The 25,158-nt window shown below is 33.6% G+C and overlaps 1 protein-coding gene across 1 annotated transcript in view; it reads right to left on the bottom strand.

Moving 5' to 3' along the window:
• nAChRalpha1 (nicotinic acetylcholine receptor alpha1) overlaps positions 1 to 25,158 on the bottom strand; it is a 91,075-nt gene that overhangs the window by 21,666 nt on the left and 44,251 nt on the right. Inside the window, exons 2-3 of the mRNA XM_018450718.1 lie at positions 17,248 to 17,292; positions 2,784 to 2,893 (exon numbers count right to left, since the gene is read on the bottom strand). Coding sequence (XP_018306220.1) covers positions 2,784 to 2,893; positions 17,248 to 17,292 — 155 coding nt within the window. The remainder of the gene's footprint in view (positions 1 to 2,783; positions 2,894 to 17,247; positions 17,293 to 25,158) is intronic.

The raw sequence follows: 25,158 nt of genomic DNA, 5'->3' as shown, positions 1-25,158 counted from the left end.
GAGCCACCCCCCTATTAATAGCGAATTCAGTTAAAAGCACCGGTGCGTATTAAAGCTATTGTACACTGATTTAATTTAAGTGCAAAAATAAAATATAAATATTATCGAATTATAAAATATATATTTTATCAAACAGCACAGTAAAGTGTATTGAGCATTTTGCAATTTAATCCGTAATATTTATATTAAACGTCTTTACATCAAATTTTACGATTGCATCAGTGTGCACTGAATGCGATCAATTCGCTATAATTTTTAAATGTATTTTGATGAAATCATTGAAATAATGTTTGTGAATGATTTTATTAAATTATATGTGCACACTTTTTTATAATTTATCTAAATCTTTTAATAAATTATCATAATATTCCGAATTAAAAATACTAAAGAATTGAAGTATTATCGCGTGACCAATAATTTCTTAATTGACGTAGTAATATAATATATGTATACACATATATTATATTACTACGTAGTCATTTATATTGTAATGCATGTTCATATTATTAATTATTATAAAATTTTATAAAATAAATAGGTTACAAATTATGTTGCATTTTGATTTAACAAATTAATTTCCCTAACAAAATGAGCTTGGTAAGTCGACAATGTATATATCAGTTAGTTTAACATAACAATTTTGTGAATTTAACAAAATATGTTCAACGAAGCTAGTTCCACTAAATTAACAAAATGTCTTTCCCGAGCGCGACAATTATGTTTGTCAGTAATGATTAGCGTGGAATTTTGCGCAAATTTGTTTAATCCATTTGATATATCCTCTATTGTGCCAGACCGCAGCAGTAGTTTATTCCTGAATGCGCTTCGCTCAACAAGAAATAAAGGAAGATATATCGTATCGGCGTAAAGTGTAGAGAAGCTAGTGGCACCCCGGCACTTCGGGTTAAGTTTTACATAATGTATCAGTGTTGTACGTATTTCCTGAAAGGAACGAAAGAGGGGTTTTCGTCGAGACAAGGATCGTCGGGAAGCGCGACTCATGGGGTTGCAGGAAGGCCTCAAAGCTCTGATGGAAATGAGAATGGCGGATTGAACGTCGCTCGCTTGAGTGGAGCTTAATAGAACGGGTTAAGTTCGGTTTATTTGATATACCACCTCGACGCCTTAGACGAGATTGCTTGCCTCCGCCCTACGAGACTCGATTGTCTGTAGACCATACGCCAAAAGCCGCTGCTTACCTCCTCCCACCCCAGGAATCAGGAGAGTGTCATAAACCCTTTCAAGACGGAGAGACGGAGAGTTTTATTATCTCTGAAAGCCCTTGGTAGATTTCAATGAAATTCAGTATCCTCGAGTCTTTGTAGTTGCATTGAAATACTTTCCTAACGAAAATGTAAAGATTAAGTCGCGGTAAAAAAGGTTTATTGTTTTTCTATTATTTTTGTTTATTGTTTACTGTTTTTCTATTATTTCTGAATTAAATAGTATTAAAGAATTATAAAAGTCCAGAATTCTCTGAAAAGGTAATAAAGAAGATTTCTTTTAAACAAATAAAGGATAAAGTTAATGCCAACAAATCGCCGTAATTTTGCTCTAAAATTGATAGATATAACAAACTTCATTTCTAAACTTTATTTGAAAGATACAACAAACATTTTGCACGCCAAGCTGAATTTTTAAGCAATTTATGAGCAATTTATAATATCCCATTTAAGTAGCAATGCTTTCTAGAAGGCTCGAAAAAAATGGATACATGCACCAGTAGCGTTACTTTGTATCGATTTAGTTGCTCCAAGAGTCGCGTCAGCGGGCGCAGATAATTAATTTCGACCTGTTCTGGATTAATGGTTCCATAATTTGGACTTACGTAATTTATGGCTTAGCGTAACCGCACATTATGCATCACGTTATCGCGTCTGAGTATAATACGCACACGGCGAAGACCCGGGGCGGATGAAATCCGTGATCGTAGATGTCGGCAATACCGTGTGCGATATCCAGGCTGTCGAAATGTATCATGTAATCTCGCTTTATACCGCGTCTGCCGACGGATAATTGGTAACGTCGGCGCACCATTTATCTGATTGCCTCTTAATCGTTTTCATCCACTTTAATCTACCATTATCCTACGAAATAGACATCGTTAGGTTACTATCGACATCTTCGAGGTTGTATACTCGAGACGTAACTCTTTTCCGCGCGATTGCTTACGCGCAGGGATCATTCCGCCGTGAAATGCGGTGAGGGTGCAGTGTCCGTCGTCGTTGGACAAACGAGTTTACCTCCCCAGAGGGAGGAAGGGAATCCTGAAACCTCCTCGTAAAAATGTCGTCGCCGTGATAGAGAGCACGTTTTATTTCTCAATGTTAGAGAGACTAGCCGGACTAGCTATCGCAGCCGCGTCCGCTCGTTTTTGCCACGTGGATTTTCAAAATATCTGACGTGCTGGAAGAATATCCAGAACGGAGCTTTATGGGAATACCTTCCCTCCTAACGCTTCGTGCTAAAATCCTATGAAGTATAGTCGTTTCGCGGTGACGAACGAATATGGTTAGAGAGGGTACTTTCCATTTTGGTGACACAAGTCGACACAAGTATCACTTTATCTTTTTTAACATTCTGCAGTAAGTAACAAAGATAAAACCTGTGTCATCAAATGAAAAGCACCCAGAAAGGAGAAACCTCACGTTTCGAAATCGATGTTAACGAGTAAAATTGCCAGGTGCGATCACGAGACGCGAAAGAGGTTCGTATTGATGACTTACAGGCAATATCGTACGTCTACTATTATTAATATAATATATAATAACATGTCAACTCACTTGTTGTAAAGAACAATGTCGGGTAACCATATGTGTTCCGATGGTACATGAAGGGTGTCGACACCGCCATATTCGTCCGGATTCCACTTCAGCTTGTAATCGTTCCACTCCTGAAAGCAAAAAGAAGAATTGTAAACATTTCATTGATTTAACGGGAATAAAAATCTTACAGTGTTTTAAGATGCTAGTGACATTAATTATCAAATCGACGGTTAATTTAATTGTGATATTATTTCAGCTTCAATTTATATATTATATATAATTGTGTTTTAAGTCCAACAATAAGTGGTGCACAGTTTATACAGGGTATTTCACAACTCATCATTTTACAATATTTTAATGGCGTATACTGGAGATAAAGTAAAATAAAAAATTCTAATACAAAAATGTCGAGGCCACAATAATTTTTTAATTATAATCGATTAAAGATAATCAATAGTATTGCATAAAATTCGCACGCTGATCAGGTTATTAAAATATTGTACGGTGGTTGGGAACTGTTAGGCGTCAAGATCTAGCCTAAATTATATGGATTTTTTATTTGGAAGTCTTAATAAATTACTGAGCAACCTTTGCCTAAACAAAGAAAAATTGAAACATGAAAATAAGGGGAACACGAAAGTTTTCCTCTTCTTTCTTTCTTCTTTTCTTCACTTTATGTATAACTGCTCGAAATACTTTTCCTCTATTCGTACTGAAATAATTGTAAAACCCATTACCATTTCGTTTGTTTGATAAAAAAGTGACACAATTAAAAAAATTAACATTTTTTTAGATATTGACAGGAAATCAATTCTGAAGACGTATATATTTTTATTACAAAAACGGTACATTTGTAACTCTTCCAGTTTACTGCTAGAGGACAGAAATGTCACTTATCCTCTGATCAAGTTCACATTGCAATGATTTTTATAGAAAAGATATTTTTTTAAATTAGATAGCTCGTACTCTGAAATTATACAGGAACAGTTCTATTGGAGTTATGCACCATTTTTTTTTAAAAGTTCCTTAAAACGTTTTAATTCGAAATTTTTAAAATGCTTTCCTGAAAAGTTGCTAATTTTGAGATGCAGATATCACTTTTTTATCCAACAAGCGATTTGTAGATATTAAATTACGATAAAAAAAATGTTCCTAGAAAATTTATTTCTAGCAAAAGAGCTTATTGTTCAAAGTATAACTTAATATTGATCCATAAAAAAGAAGTATATAATATGTGTAATCGAATATCCACCGTCGTGAAAGAGACAGCCCTTATCATCTTAACTGCCCCGATATATATCACCATTCAACTCCTAACCCTCTTACGACCGCTAGGCATCTTCGCGATCCTCATAATTATCTTACGGAAGTTTCAGCCATCGCTACCAATATCCGAACAGGAAGACACGATATCCTATTTCTACGATCCACTTTCCGGTTTACGCGTTTAAGCGAAATGAAACGATTAAGGAGCAAAGTAATTACGGGACTCTCGGTTTTTCTTCCTGTCCGCTGCCCATCTCTTTTATCTTCACCACGAGATCCTACGTTTCTCAAGACAGACAGCGACGTTTAAATGCATTGCGGCGAGAAAGGAATCTCTCTCTTTCCCAGGACAATATTTCCCCCTCCTTTGTCGCTACATCTCTAGCTGAATAGAAGAGAAAAAAGGAATCGAGGGATGCGTCTCGAGAATCGCTTTGAGATTTCAACTCGGCTTTTTCACTCGTCGTGCGTTCGTATTGAGAACGAAATTATTGATCGACGATAATGAGACGATTGAGGCATTACGACAGGCTAAAATGTATATTTACATGCGTCGTGTGAGCTTGTTACATTACCGACCCTATCGAGCCTAAGGTGCGTTGATATTTTCTAGCGCGAGATGGATGTCGAACTGGTAGCAAAGCGTAACTCACGAAACGCCAATGTTTTCTTACGACGGATCGATACTCGGGCGACGCCCGACGACTGAGACTCCGTTTAATCCAGTTATAGCTTATATAAATTTCACTCATTCACATACGTATCTGTTGATCGACTAAATCTATGGCAGATTAACGTCATCAATAACAGAATAATCGTATTCAAACAGCTCGAACGGATACAAAATCTCTAATTCCTAGTAATATTCGTGATTTGGTTTTACCAGCTTGATCCTAAGTAATCATAGATAAAACCATTTGAATATTCAATTATTCAAATAAAGGTATCCAATTTTGAAATTATTTCTCGACTACACAGAATGAAATGGAAGACTATTGTTGCAAAATGAAAAAACTACGAAGTCGGTCTTTTCTTCGAAAATCATTTCTCTCCTTTACGTTTAATATATAAAATTTCGTTTTCTCATTTTCTTTTAATATAAAATATAAAGCAAGCACATGTAGAAAGAAAATTGGATCTTAAATGTACCGCACGTAATAATTTTTATTCTTTACGATTTATTAATTTATTTGTAGCAAGATTTCTCATTATTAAATAGCCGTGGCGTGAGAGATCTCATTGGTGTGAAAAGAAGAAAGAGACTTTATGAAATGGAGTGTAGTCGATCTCGTTCGCGGCGAAAAGAAACGCTTTTTATTTCACCATTATAAAAATGACTAGCTACGTAATTTTGAAAGCTATTCCGTTGCGCTCGTTGCACAGGTAACACAATAGCTTGTTATTTAATTCTTATCCACATCTTATTCAGCCTGAATTACACAATTCATTAAAAGTAATGTACGTACATAAAAAAGATATTAATTTTAAAATAGCATCCTATAAGCACGGTAACAACAAATTATCCTGTAAAAGACTGAAATAAAACTTATTTGTTTATAATCGGCGCCTGTTTTAAAACAAATAAAAGATACAGGGTGATAAAAAGGTTTTGTGTTTATCAAATCATTAATAATATATACCTATTTACAAAAAATCAATTCTGGAGTGTGTTAGTTATATTTTATTAAATACCAAAAATAATAATTAACATTTAAAATGGTCACCTTTAATTTTGATACAACCTTTAGGGTGCTTTAGAAATGCCTAATAATAGCCGCACATCTCTCCACAGATAAATATTAGATAGCAATAGTCTCCAGTTCAACTCATGACAAATCAACTGATGACAATTTTTTGGTGCAGTCTTTTTGATATTTAATAAAATATAATTAATATTCCAGAGTTCGTCTTTTCTAAATATATATATTACTATATTAAATTGAAAATTATTTTATACGCATTAGACATTTGTAATGATTTAATAAACACACAAAAAACTTTACTGGCAATCTGTAATCTTACATACAGCCGTGGCCAAAAATATTAAGCACCTTATTAACCATTATTTAAAGTTTTAGCTGAAAAATTGATTTATGACATTTGAGTGACGAATAAGTAATAACGCAAGTAAGAGAATTCCAGATAAATAAGTAAATTATAAGTGTCTAATATTTTTGGCCAAGGCTTGTCTTTTGCATATAAAATATTTCCAATTCAATTTAGAAACTGAGTTATTGCAAACAATGCGAATCGAACTTGATGCCGTTAAATTTACATATTCGTCAAGAATTAGTTAAAGATTACTCTTGGGCGTAATGTGATCTCGTCACGCAAAATTATATCACGCAGCAACGTGTGACAGAAAACAGTCGCTGCAGACACCTGCGACGTACGTTTGCACCGGTACGGTGCGTCGAGTTTCGTTGCTCTTGCAGGCATTAATTATTCCGCTCGCAATTAGCTGAGTTCAGTGGGTACGTATCTGGCATCACCACCGCAGTGCGCCTAAAATTCCCCGCACGATCCAGCGAACCCAGATCGAAATCAGTTACTGTGGCGTGCAACGAGCAGAGCAATCGAAAGATTTTAATTACCTGCTCTTTTACAGTTTTCTGTCCCCCTTTTTTGCCCTTCCTTTTATATCGCTCGAGTGAACGAACAGTTCTTGCGAACAAACTCTTTGAAATAAAAGAAAACTTTTTCTAACGCGAGGAATCGATAAATTAATTTATTGAAATTTATTGACTTCTCACGTATAATGAGATGGAGCGAGAGAATACAATTAGGCACTTTTTGGAAGGCTCTGAGAGAATTATTGACATGAGAAAGCTGTGTGCAGTACGAACAGATGTATGCAATTATATAGCATGCACTTTAGCAATTTCCATACGTTTCTCCTTCTCCCCTCCCCTCTATTGCCTGTGGGGAACGAGATGATAAACTGTCACACATCTCCCACGGAAAATTATCTTCCTGCTAAAACGATTATACGGCGGCTCGGATGATTCCGATGTTAATTTAGTACGCAGTTCTAAAATGGGAACCTGCAAAAGGGAAACGCCCCAAGACAACTTCGCAGAGCATATTAGAGCGCTCTATATTTCGAGCGGATTGTAATCAAAATGGAGAAAACTGAGAAAAAACTAAAACTTCGACACTAAATCCTACTATACCGTGAACTTCAGCGAGAACTCTGCTAAGATTGAAACTAAAATTAACCGGGTAGATAATTTCGCTAATTAATCCGACACTATTGCAGAAGCACGCAGTAGAAGTGTCACGTAAAACAGATTATTAAAATAAGTATTGATTTATTAATGGAATCAAGTTTTATAATAACGAACGCTCGCGCGTGTGCCATGTGTACTTATTTTTTTTATCTGGCTATAATCGAGCAATTATATAATTGCACGATTACATGAATCTGTTTCTTTCATTAGATAATCTTGGAAAAAAAGTTTCCGCTTTTATTATTGCAATATGCAGACATTGTTATATCAATATACTTTTTAGTGAGAGATTCGATATCATTAATTAAATATATGTCATGGCTACTTCGTCATAGACGATTTTAAGTCACTTTGAGAAAGGATAATAAAGAATTTCTATTATAAGAGAATCTTTAGTCAACACTCATATCACACTAGCAGTGTTGGGTAGTACCTCTATACATGTATCTAGATACATTTCGTGTATCTGACCTGTATCTGAGGTACATTCAAATTTGAGTATTTGTATCTGTATATAAATAAAAAAACACAGCATCTGAACTGATTTTCAAATGTGCATTTTTCAGATAATACATTTCCTCAGCATAGTCATAATTCCATTTTGTGTATGATTGTTGATTGATTCGATTCCACAGAAAAAAAGCAGCTTTATTATTGCAAAATTCTGTAACATGATTAGTCTTTCCCTTAGTTCCTCACTGAATCTAAATGCAAATCAGTCATATTAAAGAATTTGACCGTTCCACAGCTGCTTTTTCTGCTGAACGCAACCTGTGATCTTAGATTGTGGACATGTGTTTCTAACGCACGTATAGTTAAGCAGGAAACACAATGTTTGAAGCATTTTTAGTTTGTAAACTGATGAATAATATCGTCTTATAATTCTTATTCTAAATCGTTTTACGATAATTATAAATTTTTTCAATTATCTAAATGTAATAAAAATGAATGAATAAATGATTCATTTAATAACTAATACATTTTTTTACACATTACCATTATTACAATAAAATTAATGTAAGAGTATCTGAAATGTATCCGAAGATACTTTTAATTTGTTTATTATTGACAATCTATTTCACTTTCGTTTTACGTACAATATCTATTGCACTATATGATATACTGTGACATGGATCTTAATAAAACGATATATTGATGCTCGAAAATCAAAATCCAGAACACCACCAGTTTCTACATCAATTCATTAATACGAATCACACACGATCAATAATATTGTCAATGTTATGTATGTTTGTTAATACTGACAGTATTATTGACCGTACAGGATCACGATAAGGATTAAAGGGTCAGAATAACCCCAGTCTGTAAAAGAAAGATGTTACTCAAAGAACACTAAGCTCTTCCCATAATGTCGATGGACAAAGCCCCGTAAAGAAAGGGAAGTAAAGAAGAAGTTAATTGAATTTTGGAAAAGTGAATAATAACACGGCATTTTTCTCACAATTGAATATCCAGCCGTGTGTGGTTGAGTGGCTTGAAGCGCGATCATAAAAGTTCAGTATTTTTCAATATCGTAAATTACGCTACACGTCATTTGCATTCGAATTTTTCTACTCGCGCGACAGTGCTACCTACGCGAGGATCGATTCTACGAAGTAAATCGCGCATAGCGAGAGAAAAAAAAATGCTAGCAATTTAGTGGCGATATTTTCTTTCTTACGGCGTAAAATTCCTTCGTGATACCAGTCGTCTGAGAGAAGTGTATCTCTTCAGTCTTTTCTTGTATCGTAAATATCTTTTCTCGAAGTATTCGTTTTCCGCTGATTATCTTATCTCTCAATGTACACGTAACTTCACTTTAACACTATATTTATTCGACAATTTATAATGAATAAATTATTTAATATCCCGATTTTCTGCATATACAAGAAACGATAGAAGATGCTTGTATTTTATAGCTTTCTCGTGAAAATTGCCATAGAAAATATAGCTCTCTTGGGAAATCTTCTAAAAAAACACACGCAGTAAATCGAGGAGGTAACCACTTAATGTAATCGTGGGACACAGAGTCCACGAAATCATTATAAAATTCATACGAAATCTCTGTGTATAATCCGATAATTACATATGCAACCACGAGAAATCATTGTATATAATATTAAATAAAATCGTATATTTTATCAAATGACTTCATATGTAGTGAAAAAAATTGTTTGTAATCAGACGAAATCATATGAAATTATATAATCTGAGGGACAATATTTCAGTTAGTGGTTACCTCCTCGCAGTAAACTCTAATTTTATAACAGTTGTGAATTACGGAACACACATTTTATTTTGCGGACAAATTGTAAATTGAATCGTTTCGTACCATTATCTTTTCCTTTAAGTTACTCTTACAGTTCTCTTCTTTATCTATATCTCTTTGTTAAAGAGGCGCGTTCGAAGTCGAAGAGACGAGAGCGAAGTGCACCGTAAATCGGTTTGCGCAGTATCAAGAAAGGTATCGTCGCAGAGGGAGATGGAAATCGGCGTTAGGAGAAAGGCGAGAGAGAGGCAAAATCGACGACTATCTAGCGTGACCTTTTAAACTCGAGAACGGCTGATATTCCCCGTATTTCTCCCGGGGTGCGTCGCGCTGTGTGCCTCTTGTCGCGGAGTGCCCAAAGGATTTGTTGGTGTATCCCGCGTCGAAAGAGAAAGAGAGAGAGTGATGGAAAGAGGAAGAGAAAGATTTCAGAATAAAGAGGGAATTCGCAACCGTAAAAGGCAGAGAAAACTCAGCACGTTCGGCTTACTCGTCCTCGTCGCCGTCGAAGTCACGCGAGTAATCGCGATTGACAATCCGCGAGAGCTCGCGAGGGAGATAAGAGACTGCGTCATTCTTCTCTCGACGATACGATGTCCGGAATAAAGCGGGCCGCACAACCGGCGGTACTCATTGTCGATTATCGCGCACCGTGCCGTTTTAGTGAAGCGCGGTTGTTCCGTCGACGCTGTCACACGTTTAGATTTAGCTGCCACGTAAACGCAGCATGTTCGCTCTTGCGAAAAAATCTCTCACGGCGGAAAACACAGAGGAAAACGCACGCGGAGGGACGCGTACCCGCGTGTACACGCACGGCGCGCGAATTTTTACCTCGCAGTTTTAACAGCTATATATTTTTCGACGTACCAGCAGAACGCTGCTATTGATAACAAAATTGCGAAACTAGCAGCTTTGAAATACAAGACTCGGCTTGCTTTCAATATGAAAAGCGCATATCTTTCTACTGGCGTTTAAAAACTTACGCACGTACAGCCTGCATGATACATTTTCTGTTATAAACTTCTCTTATTTATAAGACGATATAAATAAAACATTTAAATATGTATGTAAGGATACGTGTAACCACATATGAATATGCATATTTTTACATATATCGCTCTCTAACTTCAAAAAGTGCAACTCCAAAAATTAAGTTTCCCAGAAAAGAGAAGAAACTATTTTTCCATTAACAGAAAATTAATAATTAATCAAATAATATTAACAAAAAAAATATATCCTTAACGTGATTAAATATTACTTTTGTAATTTTTGTTTCACAACATAATAACAGTTTGATAATTTTTTTGAGATATGACGATTTTGACAATTTTTTTAAAGTTATGTTAGTTCATTTTTTTTTATGATTGATAAGTGATATTTTTCTAGTTCATTCATAGAAATAATTCAAAAATATTTTTATGTAACTTTGAAAATAAGAAATGTAATCCATAAAATTAAATTGAGAATTTTAGAAAGATAAAATAAAACTACAAAGAAAAAAAATCGATAAATAGAAAACAAATATTTATCTTCCGTTATTATGCAAACAGAATTCATAATAAATAGTGATAACATCTTTAAAATATAAATGCAAACAAACATTTCGAATCATGCTGTTTCAGTCAGTTGTTTTTTCCTTTGCGAGGTCAGACACGAATCTTTTAGGAACTCGTGTCAGAACATTTCGCGGGAGACGGAAAATAAGCGGAGGATAGAAAGAAATCCGTTGTTACTGAAATCCGAAGTAGGTGAGAAAACTTGGCAAGACTGGAGGCTGTCGGCTTCTTTTCTAGCAAAAGCTGACAATCGTCCGTGTTGGACGTTCGGAAGCCCCGTAAAACTCGCCAGCAACAATGGCAGAATAAATACGCGCGATGCAAACATCTTGCCCTATTTAAACAAGCTCTGGGTCGCGCGTAATCCTTGGATCAGCTATTCCGCAGAAAATACGGAGGAAAAGCAACAACAATGCGCGATTTAAACACATCGGCTCGGAACAAACATCACTTTTGATATTCGCAGTTTTGTGGTTTGTAAAATAAATTTGTTACGGCGCCAAGTGGATTTTGCGAATATTAGTTTACATCTCTCGATATAAAATTATTCGTTGGATATATGAAGAAAAAATGCGTTTCCAAACTTTTCTGAATTAACCCTTCGTCTGCAATCTGGGTTTCTTCTTGCACAAGCGAAATTTTGCTATCAAACTTCATCTTCATTTCTGCTCAAACTTCAATTTTTATTGAATAAAATTTTTAATGAATTTTAACATTCGAATTAAAAAAGACTATTTGATAATGTAATAAAAATGTTGAAAAATAATTCTAAACTTTTTTAAAAGTCTAGAATAATACAAAAATTTAGACTGGATGAACAAAGCTTCAATCGCAGATGGAGAATTTAGTTTACGTAACATTCCCTAATAAAACTCGAACATTTCATAAATTATGTGAAAGTAATTAGTTTCACTTTTTACGTAAATTTCTCTCTATAATCTCATTACAATCATTACTGGACAGACTGGACAATAATATCATGATACTCGCGAACAAACGAGATAAACTTGCATAAACGACTTAGCTACGATACAATAATGTTACATAGTAACATTGCGACAAAGTCTATGCTGCTCGCTATGTAAATCCACGCTGGATGTTGAATCTGTATTCAGAGCAGCCTTTGTAACAGACGACGCCTTCTTCATGCTATCGAGGAGTTAAGTAATGCGGCACGAGCGTTGGGTCGGCGCATCGGTTAATGAACAAGAGGGACGGGAAGAGCGAGAATCCGACTCCTATACTTATATTACGTTGCAGGTACAAAGGCTACGAAGGAGTACGGAACTTACCTCTCGCTCTCGTCATATTTACAGTATAAATATCGCCAAAGAGAAACGATTTCTCCGGACGCGTGTTGAGAGCTCGGACAGATTTCCGGCGCAACAATAGAAACGAGCAGAGCAACTGTCTCTTGAAAATCCATCTACGGACAATAATGAGAGTTCCCGAAGGTACACGGAAAGAATGGTTTTGCTGAAGTATTTTAAAATTGTAATTAGATATGAACTTAAAAATAATTTTGTTAGACCATCAAAATTATATGATGCCCAAAAATTAATTGTTATAGAATGTCTGTATTTAGCGGAAAAAACTTTGCAACTTTTTAAGATTCTTCAATTTGATTGATTCATACATTTAAATCTAGTAAAGAACTAAGAGCAAAACCAGTCTTTTTTTTTGTTGAACACAGCCATTGTCAAAATTTTTTGCAGCATTGCTTATCATGCTTAAAACTACAAAATTATTTTCATGATTAATAAAATTATTTCCAAGTCTTTAATATTTATATTGCTACATTTTTAGATACTTCAGCAAAATCTTTTTTTCTGTATAGTTGAATTCAATATTTCCTCCATCTCTCTCTTTCCTTTTTTCCTCTTTTTTCCTCGTGTAGCCATCGAGCGTGCAGGAACAATGCGACAGTAATAATACGGTGATAACCCAATTAAATAATTTTTCGATAGGCTCGTCGATAATTTGTGCATGCATCGTAATTGAGCTCAGTGCAATTCCGCGCGGCACATAGTCGATTACGATTTCCTATCGACGATGAAATCCAACCGCGCGATACGTCGATATCGGCGATACACCGCGCGTGCATTAAATTGTACAGCTCGCATTCCGGTCCGTTGTAATTATTCTAACAATATCAATAATAGCAGTAACGATCCGCAGCGTACGCGAGACAGTCAAACTCAATAAATCCGGTCGCGAAATCGATCGCGCTAATCATACAATCGTTGCTAATAAATACTCTGTCGAGACGTCCCTCGCGTTTTTTTCCCTATTATAACGAGGAAATATTCTCCCCCCCCTCTCTCTCTCTCTAGCCCTCTTATCCCGCTCTTACGCGGTAAAATTTCCTCGCCCATTGTTTCCATCGAGCATAATTTGTCTTCTGTGAAGATAATATCCACCCTGTTTTACAAACGAGACAAGATCGTCGACTGGCGACGGATTCGATTAAAACTTTCCCCGCCCGTTTCCCTGTCTCCTCTTCCGGTAGCTCCGATTGCTTTTCTGTCAAGAAAAACATATGATTGTTTACTTTCCGAATAGTGTGAAACTTCCTAAATCCATCACACAATCGCTGTTGAAACTGCTAGTCGGTTTTCCTTCTTTCGGCTTGCTTCTCTTTGACGAACAGTAATCGCAAGCAATTCTGAAACTCCGATAAAGGGACGTCACTTCAACGGGACTGACATGACGCCGAAGGGGAACTCATCTCTGACCCTCTACCACATCCTGTCTCGCTCATCCGCCACCCTCCTGCGGGTCGACATGAGAAAAAAAGGGGAGACGCCGATCTCATTTTATCGACACTGACAAACGGTCGTAACGAACCAGATAAAAGGAGGGCAAAAAAAACTTTCTACAAAAACGGAAAGCACGCGATTGCGGTATCTAAAAAGTCGGAACTTTTCTGCCTAAGGTCAACTTTTCAACTACACTTCTGATAAACTTTCGTGTCTTCGATCTCGCTACTAAAGATTGTCTATAGCTAAAAATACTCCGATACTCATGAGAATTCAACGGAAATTCTTCGCAAAGAAATCGGCTTCAAGAGAATTTTGTATGACCGATGGTTGAATACAACATAGAATTTAATGTAAGGTAAAAATAAAAAACTTGAACTCAGATTCTTGTATCAATTATGAAAGAATACAATTAAAGCATGTATTTATTAAGCGCATTAATTTTCAAATATAATCGCTTATTTTATAATTTATATAATTTTATACTGATTACGTAACGATATATCAAAACTGTTCGTAGATTTTTCTCTACTTTGCACGTACAGAAATTTAGAACACCTTCAAAAAGTTACACCAAAGTCAACCAACAGATATCTGTACATTTCAAAGAAATCCATTCTACCGCGATACCAAAGTTTTTTGGATCATCGCCAACGACGGCCGACGACTCTTCGAGAATTCCAAATTTTCCACGTTACAAGACGAGGGTTGCATCCGCGAGCAGTGCAAGTACATGCGCCCAGGCTGTTTTACAATTAAAATGCATCCCGCCCCGTCGCTTGCAGATTCTAAAAAGCAAAGCACAAGCTTTTTGACGTCCCAGCGTCCTGAATCAAGTTATAAAAATTCTTTCAACCTTATCCTAACACACTGCCTGTCATCATGCTCTCACCATCTTCATCTTCTTCATTTTCTATTACCTCGACATAAAAACATAACCATTATATTTTTGTAAACGAAGTGATTATTGCCCCACTACATTCGTCTGATAAAATATTTAAGCCAGAAATATCATCTGTCAATTTATAATATATTCGCTAAATATTTCGTATTCCTTTTTAAAAATTAAATTAATTGAATTTTATTTATTATTTTAATTAATTGAATTTTATGTATTAAACAATATAAAAAAAACAATAGGTTTTGACGAAATAAATCAATAAATTATAAATGCCTTTATTAAGAGCTTTTATTTATTACTTTAATAAATTTAACTTCATTAACTTTATTTTAATAAAATTATAATAATAAGCATCAAAGATGTGTTATTTTACATACAATTTTTCAACCTAAATAAATTCATGTAGGTATTCCTACTTATACAATTCATTTAAAAAATGGGATTTTTCGAGGAAGTCATCCCGCAAATATTTCCTAAACAGATGAATTTTTTGTGATAAAGGAACATCTTCAGAGATTTTTGTATGTATGATATTTTGTATGCATAAGAAAATATCTTCAGATAGTATGAATTTTTTTAGTATGACTTTAATTTAAAAATTAAAATTTTTATAATAAATAAAAGGATAGCCTCTGTAGAGAACGGAATAAAAAGATCAATTCAACTGAAATATATCACAATTAGTTGTCAAAGTAGCAACTTTCAAAAATTGCTCCTGGATCATCAATGACGGAGAGTGATAGTGCAAAGAACAAAGACTCTTTAAAAAGAGCAAAAATAGTTACAGCCAATAAATTCGCAAGACAAATGGACGAGAAATGGTCGTGTCACAGAACTGTTCTTCTCGCGAGGACACAAGAGGGTATTATATCAATAAAGGCCAACTGCTATCCAGCGATTCGAATTTCGTCGTCGACTAGCACGAATGAAATTCGCCTGCTTTGAAATTCCAAACCATCGTCTTACGTCGAAAGGGTAGATCCTGACAATCAAAGCAATACGGCAGCGTCACGTATAATACACTCGCGAAAATGGAAACCGAATTTCAACGGTCGGCATTTGCAATCTTTAAGCAGCTTGTCCGATATCGCTTCATTCGTCATGTATGAATGAAATTAGGAGCAAAGTTAACAACAAAATTATTTTAATTGTGGCATCCCGTTCCATAAAATTTTTATCTCAATTTTTAAAAGATACAACTATATCTTTATGTTTTCTAAAAAAAATTGTCCTTTTTTTGCATCGAAAATTATTATAATTATTTTCCACTCTATATAAAGTTTTTCAAGACTTCAAAAAACTTACAAAACTCTCATAATAAAAAAAAGATTGAGAAAAGACATAAAAGATATGTAATTGAAATTTCCATCTCATATTGTTAATTGCATCCTAACTTAATATTCTATATTTAAAATGCAATTTTTAATTAAATATATATTTTTAATTTTTGGAAATTGCGTTTCACATCTATTTGAATCTTCCCAATAAGAAAATTCCTCATATTAATTTAAGGAAATTCCATATATCGCCTTGACCAAAAATATTAGGCATTTATATTTTATTCATTCATCTGGAATTCTTTTATTTGCATTGTTACCTATTCGTCACTGGCATTCTACGTAAGTTTAAAGGATTCTTGAAACACAGGATAATTCATAACAAATGTCATAAATCAATTTTTGAGCTTTATTAAATGATTAATATAAGGTGCCGAATAATTTTAGCCAAAGCTGTATATACATATGTATGTATATATAAAATAAAAAAGTATATTTCCAAATTACAGAAAATTTCAGATTTTCACATTTAGAAACAACATCACGCTTGATTGATAATGAAATATTTACGTTCGTAAGGAAATATCTCAATAATGAGTATCACAATAATGTTATACATTATCAAATCAAAACTGCAAATAATTCACGAAAGGACACATATCTCTTACATATTTTATCAGGCAGTCACAAATTAATTATTAATCAATAAAATGCGATAAGCTCCAATTGATCGCTAATCGAGACATCCTAATATAGATTTCATTAATAACGGTATAATATAGGTTTGATTAATGGCGATAATGATTCTACTAACACATCAATAATTAATAATAAAATAAACATAAATATAAACCATAAAGCTTAGTTCTCATTCAAATACCAATTAACTATAAAAATTAAAGACAGCATTGTAAAGTATTGCTTTTAATTAACGTAATCAAAGAATCTTATATTTGTAATTCCTTTAGAAATGTTAAATATAATTCTTTGAATATACATATAGTATGCAGTTCGCTAAAACTATTATTATGCAGAATCTCTTTCTAATTTTCAATTTAATTTATCGATTAAGTTTTTTTACTTTAATTTTACTTTAACTCCTTTTCTTATCAATAGTTATAATAATAAAGTTATATTGAAAAATATGTTTATATATTTTACGCATATGTCTAATACAAGCCTAATATATATAAAAATTATATGATAAGACATCATTTTACTTACTTGTTCCACCCAAACGTTTGTCGTCATGATCTGGTTCTTCAGGTTCTGAAAAAGAAAACAGAAAAATGGATGAGCGTCGAGTATAGAAGGCGTTATCCTACTTCGACTGTTTCTGGTTACTCAGAGATAGATTTATTGGTTTTTCGAGACACTAGAATGATACTAGAGAAAGATAAGAGAGAAAACTCTTGTCGTTCGAAAATCTCAATAAATCATTCTACTGTCGAAGTACATCCATTTTCTATAATGTAAAAACAATATTTTCGAATACATGTTCTTCTTATTTTTCTAAAGAAAATTTATTTCTTATTACGAAACACATTCTCTAAAATTGTAATATTGATATATGACTTTATTGTTAAAATTAGAAAGATTCATAGAGCGTGAAAATTGCATTCGGCGACAATAAGAACATCTCGTAGCGGTTCCCTTTAAGCTGTACGAGATAATAATTGTTATCTGACGGCCCTTCGCGTGGCATGGGTCAATAGATTTCCCCGATTCCGCCAATAGAAACGTCAACGAACATTACAAGCAGTTACGGTTCCGCATTGAACCCCGCGCTTCGATATCAGTAGTACTGGCAAGCCGTAGTCTGCGACCGCCCAGTGGTAATGGAACGCGATAATGCTGACAGCAGGTAAGGCATCTGCATCGTAGCGATCCACGGGTAGTAGTGAGTGTCAGGCTATAGGCAGACGGTCTCCGCTACGAGAAACCGTGGCCGTTGAAGCTGTGTGCTAACTGTACGTTAATGTTCTGTGCGATAACGGTTATAGTACCACAATCAGTCGCGTCATCGTCAATAGTCATCGCGGAGTTTAACGTCGGAGATATGCAGATTTCGCTGGCGAGAGAAACGTTAGAACTAGTTGGGTTATTGCTTGCAGCGAATTCGGCTTATCGCGGACTAAACGATGAAATCTCCGTTTAGCTTTTCAAATAAGAACGCAAAAATACTGTAAAAGGTTTTTATTATATGTTATCAGTGCCATGACAATTTGTATATGACGATCAAAAAAGTGTTGTACGCACAGTGTTTTTAAATAAATGGCATATATCTTGATGACAATTTCGAAAAAATTTATGTCAACATATGTCAAGATCATAGTCATTGGAAAGGGCTTCCCCTGTATATATCCCCAATGTATATATTTACCTGTAGGCATCCCCAATGTATATATTTACCAAATTTATTCTTCTGTAATAAAAAAAAATCTGAAAATATATTATTTTTGTCAATTTTTTTATTTTTTATATGAAATAAAGCTTTCATATTAAATCTTAATATTAAATTTAAACGTTAATTAAACCTTTTATATTAAAACTGATGTATGCATTTTTTTGGAATATAAATTCTATTAAATTCATTTAAATTTCTCTCTCTCTCTCTCTCTCTCATAAAAAAATAAAAAAGTTAATTAAAAATAAAATTTAATTTTAATTTTTAGATATTCTGACTTGAATATGTAATCAAATTTTAATAAACTAAAACTTCTAAACTATTACAATATTTATTTTGTATTAATTATTTGCAGGTGACGTAAAATAATTAGTCTCACGATGTGAGTCGACGAAACATAAACTAAATGACATATATGTATACCGTTATCTGAAACAAACATAAATAAATTCAAAAGTTGCAAACGCTGTGGAAGCAGCAGAGCCGAAATAATCGGTGGCATTAAATTAAATAAAACGACGGTATTATTTTCAGCGCAGCGGCTGAGCTTCAAGATTAATCGTGGTGGCAGTTATCGTCGTTCTCTCTACGCGGTGGCATTTTACGCGACGGTGTTTAAAGTTTGCTACACAAGCGTATCATTAGCAATTATCGCGCCGTGTGCAAACTCCATAGGCGTACAAGAACGGCACGCTAAACATAACAGTAGTTATCGTTGTGTAATCAGATATATCGGCGCATCAACAATCGCCCGCTTCTACCGACGCGTGATAGCTAAGTGATAATAACAAGGGCTCGTGAACGTGAGCGCGGTTACGATTTCGTACTCAACTGTATTAATGTCCGCATACCAGATACGGGAGGTGCAGCCCCAAAAGTACGACAAGTGAATATCGTAACCGCAGAGGTAATTATGGTTACCAAATCGGATATTACGTATCGTTGCTATTACCGGTATCCTGCGTATACAATTATAATCATAATGAGGCAGCTTAGTGTATGCAATTATCTTAGATGATGCACTGCGATCCGACTACTGTATACAATAACAAGAGCAATAATAATTGCAAAATCGTTTATTAAATGTCGCCAGCAAAATAGCTGAATTTATTACACGTATTATTTTTCAGAAATCTGGTAAATTTACACACACATTATGTTATTATAAATTATTATTAATTATACCTAATTTGAGTTATTTCTAATCATTTCTAAATTGCCATTCTAGGTTTATATCCAATATGTTAAATTGACTAAAACGATGAAATTAAACAATTAATTCAAGAAATTCCCAGCAAACACCAAGTTACATGTAACGTACCTTAATTGTAATTTCCTATTCAACGCACGTGTTATGTTACAATTATATTATTGAGTGGGAAATTACAACTAACATGTACGTTACATGTAATTTGGTGTTTGCCGGAATTATTAATTTTAACTCAAAGTTTATAATTTACTAAATAGAGTAGATGTTAATATGGACGATGTTTACATTGAAATAGATTGAGTTATATTATGATATACATGGAAATTAAACATGATAAACGTTATTTGACTCAAGGGATTAGATTATCATTACTCCTTTAACATCTAACAGTGCGGGACTGCATGTATGTATGTGTATTCAATTTTCATTTTAGACAACTAAGTTTTTAAGTAATTATTATTAAAACAAATTGCTTTTGTAAATTATCGAGTTAAATTGTATTATACATATATTTACATATAGCTGCTCATTTTATTTTCAATGCATTTCAGTAACTTGAAAATCTATTGACATTTTTACTAGAAAGAAAATAATTATTTCATGGAAGTACCCTTGTGTAAATTTTACTACTTTAGTAAAAGAAAAAGGGAAAGATCATTTTCCAGCAAACATAAAAGTTTAATAGCGTGGTGTTGACGTATATAGAATGCAATATTTTTTTCTTTAAGTCTTCATAGACTTCTCCTTTTGCAGACGCTTATCGCCGCGAAAAATCACGGGGCACGTACTTTACTCTCCTAAAATGACGACGTTAACATCGCGTTTTATGCCGCGCGTAACAATATCGTGGAAGTTACTTTATGAGATTCGAAAGTAATCGAAGCTGACTTTCATCGCGTTGACAAAAAAAATGTTACCCGGAACTCATTGCAAGTAACATAAAAATCGATAATTGCAGAAACAATAGATTAGCATCTTGTATAAAAAAAAATTAAAAAGCCCGTATTATTCTCGATTTAATCGATGCTACGGTGCGATTAAATATTGAAAATATTTAATAATTTAAAACTCCATTGAGTGACTTAATTTCCCGGCATTACGACAATGCGAGTAAACGTTATTAAATATACAAACGCATCAAAAGCTTTGCAATTAAATGCTAATGCAAGTATTATTCATCGCGTTAATTCATGCGATAAATCAATTTCATAAACTAAGAGTAATATCGTTAGATAATTGCAGATTTGATTTAAAAGTACAATAGAAGTGAATCTGAATAATAAAATCCAAAACAACTGAAAAAAAAATAGAAAAAGACGACCGATTAAATTAATGGTATAAATTATTCAACGGAATTCAACGTAATGTAATTCAACATGTCATGTTGTTCTACGAAAAATCAGAATATATATATATATAAAAAAACACGTAACAGCGAAAATAATGACATAAAAATAACCGTGCAAAACCAAGAAAAACTTGGTACTCAATCTTTTACAGCCATCGGTAAAATATTGTTACCTCGGTGTTCGAATTTAAATGAAAATTATGCGCATACCAATAAGAATTTTTATGAGTGTACATAGTTTATCGTCGGTAACACGGATAAATTATGTAATTCTAACACAGGCGCAACTGTAAGCATTAAAAAATTTATATCATCGAATCGTCTATTGTTATAACGGTCAAATAAACGCATATTTTTCCACTGTTGGCAGTAAAATATTTTCATTAAATGTTTACCCTTTCATGTAAACTCCATTATACGAGTACGCTGGGTTATTTTTCATGCAAATACACGAATGTGTGCGCTCGAATAAAGAATAAAATCATATTCGTGTTCTGCATTTTATTGAACAAGCTGCTTTCGATTAATATCAATGCGAGATTTTGTTATTTGTTACATTATACTACATAATTACTTATGGTTTGCAATACGTATTATTTACGGATATTATAATTTTTATCAATATTTGACAATTAAATTAACAGTTAAATAAATATTAAAATTTATTTAACAGGTCAAATATTATGTTTGTTTAACGAGTAAATAAAATTCGAAAAAAGCGAAATAAAGCGTTAATAAAAGCTCTCAAGACTTATGCAAATTTTAGGATTTTACATAGCAATAAAAAGACTGTTAAAAACGTTCAGATTTGCAATTCAATTTAGATGTGTAGGTAATGTGTAGGCAGATGAGAAATCAGAGTGTCCATTATTTAGTTTTACGCAAACTAAATTATAAGTTTTTTTCTTTAAACTTCAAATTCTTCATGTCAATTCTATATACGTCATAAAGTGCACGTTATTGAAAATTCTATTGCCCAAAACTATCCTAAACTCTGCCAACGCTTAACCTTCGATTTCAGCTCGCACGCCTACACAAGTAAATCCGAGCGTATGCGTCAGCAGAAACTTTCCGAAATGAAACTTTAAACTTGGCGCGAATAGCTGGAAACGGACATCGTATGTTGCGCGGAATCCAAGCGTGCAAGAAATCTGTAAGGAAGTTACATGAGTAAGAACGTAACCATGCCGCGTGTTCCCGCCGATTTAATCACAAAAAACTTATATCGGGGAAGAAAAAAGTAAAGAGAAAACTCGGAACTTGTTCCCTTTGATGAAGCAAAAAATGTATCATATTGAAGCATTGAACGAAGATAGTAAAAATACAAAAATCTTTCCGTATTACAAAGTTTCGAGGAGTACTTTCGAACAACGTTGCTTTCCTGCTTCTCTTATAGAATTCGTTATTTGATGGAGATAATATGGATTTTACTACCATCATACGCGCACGGCGTATTATGAAGTAGGACATTACAAGTTAGAATCGTAGAAGTAACTTCTTGAGTGTATAAAGTAACAGCGTTATGTATTTAGTTCTGTAAGTTATATGTAGGTAAAAAGTAATAACGCTATTATTTATTTGAATAATTCTCAATTCAGAATGTTACTTTAAGGGAGGATGCCTTTCTAAGAGCCAAAAAATAAGGTTCAGGAATTAAAAAAAAAACTATTTATTCAACATTTTGAGCTTTTTACATATAAGAGATAAATGTTTCACGAATCATGAATATCTTTGAATTTTTGCATCCATATTGTATATTTCAACCAATGATAGGCCACAGCGACTCGTGGGAGTTCTCATTTTTATCTGAATAGATCTGAATAAAAAAAACAAAATTATTTTTTTCGTTGAATATTGCTTTTGGTACTGAATCTCTAAATTGCTTCAAAATACGAAAATAACAAAATGGCGGCTTGCTAAAGTAAAATATTGATTTTCATTAAGTTTTATTTTGACAGCCCATTTCGTTATTTTGATACTCTATTTTTAAAGCATTTTAAAAGTTCAGTACAAAAAATAATATTTAACTAGAAAAACAAACTTTTTTATTTCAAGCCCATAGGATAAAAATTAGAACGTCCACAAATTGCCGCGGATCATTTTTGATTAAACTATAATATAGCGAAAGAAAAGAGCCTAATATGGACATAAAAATTTAAAGATATTCATGAATCATAAAATATATATGTGCAAACAGCATTTATGTGTAAAAAGTTCGAAACATTTGAAAAAAGTTTTCTTTAAAAAGAAATCCTAAAAATATTTTACTTTTTGACTCCTAAAAGGAAATCCTCTCTTAATCTTACAATAGTTTCAATATATATTTCATACAATAAATCTAGCTAAATATATTTTTATACTGAAACTAATCTATAATAAACAGAGTTTCATCGAACTTCCACTCACAGATCAACTCACAAATGATCTGAAGAGGTCAAGAGATATAAAAAGAAAGTGAGAATACTTGTTTGTTAAGTTTATATATAAGCCATATGTTTCCTTCGCATTTTTCTACTATTTGAACGCCTTTTCACGTAACCGAGTGCACCACAGAAAAGTGCAACTTTCGCAATTGATAGTGCGAAGCTTTGGCAGCACTTAACATCGTTATCCCTCAAGATCGCTTCTACGTGACAAGAATTTACGAGGTCATGGACGAAGAGACTCTTCTTTACAGCTCGACGCGAACTATTAAAAGGACAATGTTAGACGCTCACTTATATCTCATTTCCGGTCTGCTAGAGTTCCTATCTCAAAAAAGAAAGATGAAAATCAAAAGAGAAAAAGGGAAAGCAGAAGAACGGGTAGATGTGAAAAAAGGTGCGAGCACTATCGCGGAATGACGCACGAAAGAACTTTACGAGACACGGAGAGACCAATCTGGAATTTAATATTTTTCTGGAGTTTGATATTTTATAAAGATTTCACTATGCGAACGTGAATGCTCTCCGGCATTCCGTTTCTCTTGCTATGTGGTAACTAAATATATAGTTCAACATTTCTTTGAAAAATTCGCGCCAATAAGACTTTCATGCGACTTTCAAGATATTGCGAAGAAAGTAGTTTACATCATTTTTTAGGAAAACGGACTATATACTTTGTTGAAAATAAACAAAAGAAAAGAATGAAAATTGTATATAATGTTTTTCAAAGCTTACACTAAACATCCTTATACTTAACTGTACATAAATTTGATTTTCTTCGCTTATTACTTCTTTCATAATTTTAGCGTGCGCTGTTTGAGCCATTTCGGAAGGCAGAATAAATGATCCTGTCAGATACTAATACTTTCAAAATGCAAATGTTTTTGTTTGTGTAATATTAAATAATACAATACATCTGGTATATTAAATAAGAGATGGAGTTATAAAAAATACAGGCAACTGTAAACAGTTTATTACAAATTTACGAACTTTATAAAATTTACAAATATTTGCTAATATTTTGAGATAGTGATATGGTTTTATTGTCATTTATATATATATATATATCTGTGATATATTATATCTATATAGGTAATCAACGCAGTTTCTCTTTTGAATGGATTAAAATTCGAAATTACGCGATTACGTTCGAAACACTGAACTGGCTAACGAATAATTTTTTTAAAAGCACAACCTATAGAAATCAATGTCTTAAGCTGGATCTTAAGTGCTTGTATGATTCTGTGTGAATTTATATACTACGTATGTAGTCCTTTAAAATGCGCGCCGAAATGATTTTTCGGTCTTGAAACGCAAACTCTACAAAGGAAACTTTCCAGCAAGACACAAATTGACGCAAGAGTCATCCTGTCCTTGTTCGATAATCAGTAAGAAACAAAGAATGTCTCTTGTGATGATTTGTGCCTCTGCTGAAAAACTCCATAAATTACTGCAGTAATATCACGAGTTAAATTGACTAGCAATTTAATGCTTTTTCGCATTTTAGAACAATCTTAATAATGCTGAGTGAATATTAAAATCTATATAAAATATATTATATAATTAATTCTTTTTGCGAAAAATATTATCTCGGCCGGGAATCGAACCCGGATCTCTTCCATTTTTGTTAATTCACTGATTAAAGATGCGGATACGCCATAAACGCTCCCGTCACACGAAAATGGTCGGAATTTAGCGCCGGCATTTTCCAAAGTACCACGATAGCATCTAGATTCTTCAGTCCTGC

Source organism: Mycetomoellerius zeteki, unplaced genomic scaffold, assembly GCF_001594055.1.
Source record: "Mycetomoellerius zeteki isolate Tzet28-1 unplaced genomic scaffold, Tzet1.0 scaffold292, whole genome shotgun sequence".
NCBI classification, from domain to species: Eukaryota; Metazoa; Arthropoda; class Insecta; order Hymenoptera; family Formicidae; genus Mycetomoellerius; species Mycetomoellerius zeteki.
This window is presented reverse-complemented; position numbering and strand designations above follow the sequence as displayed.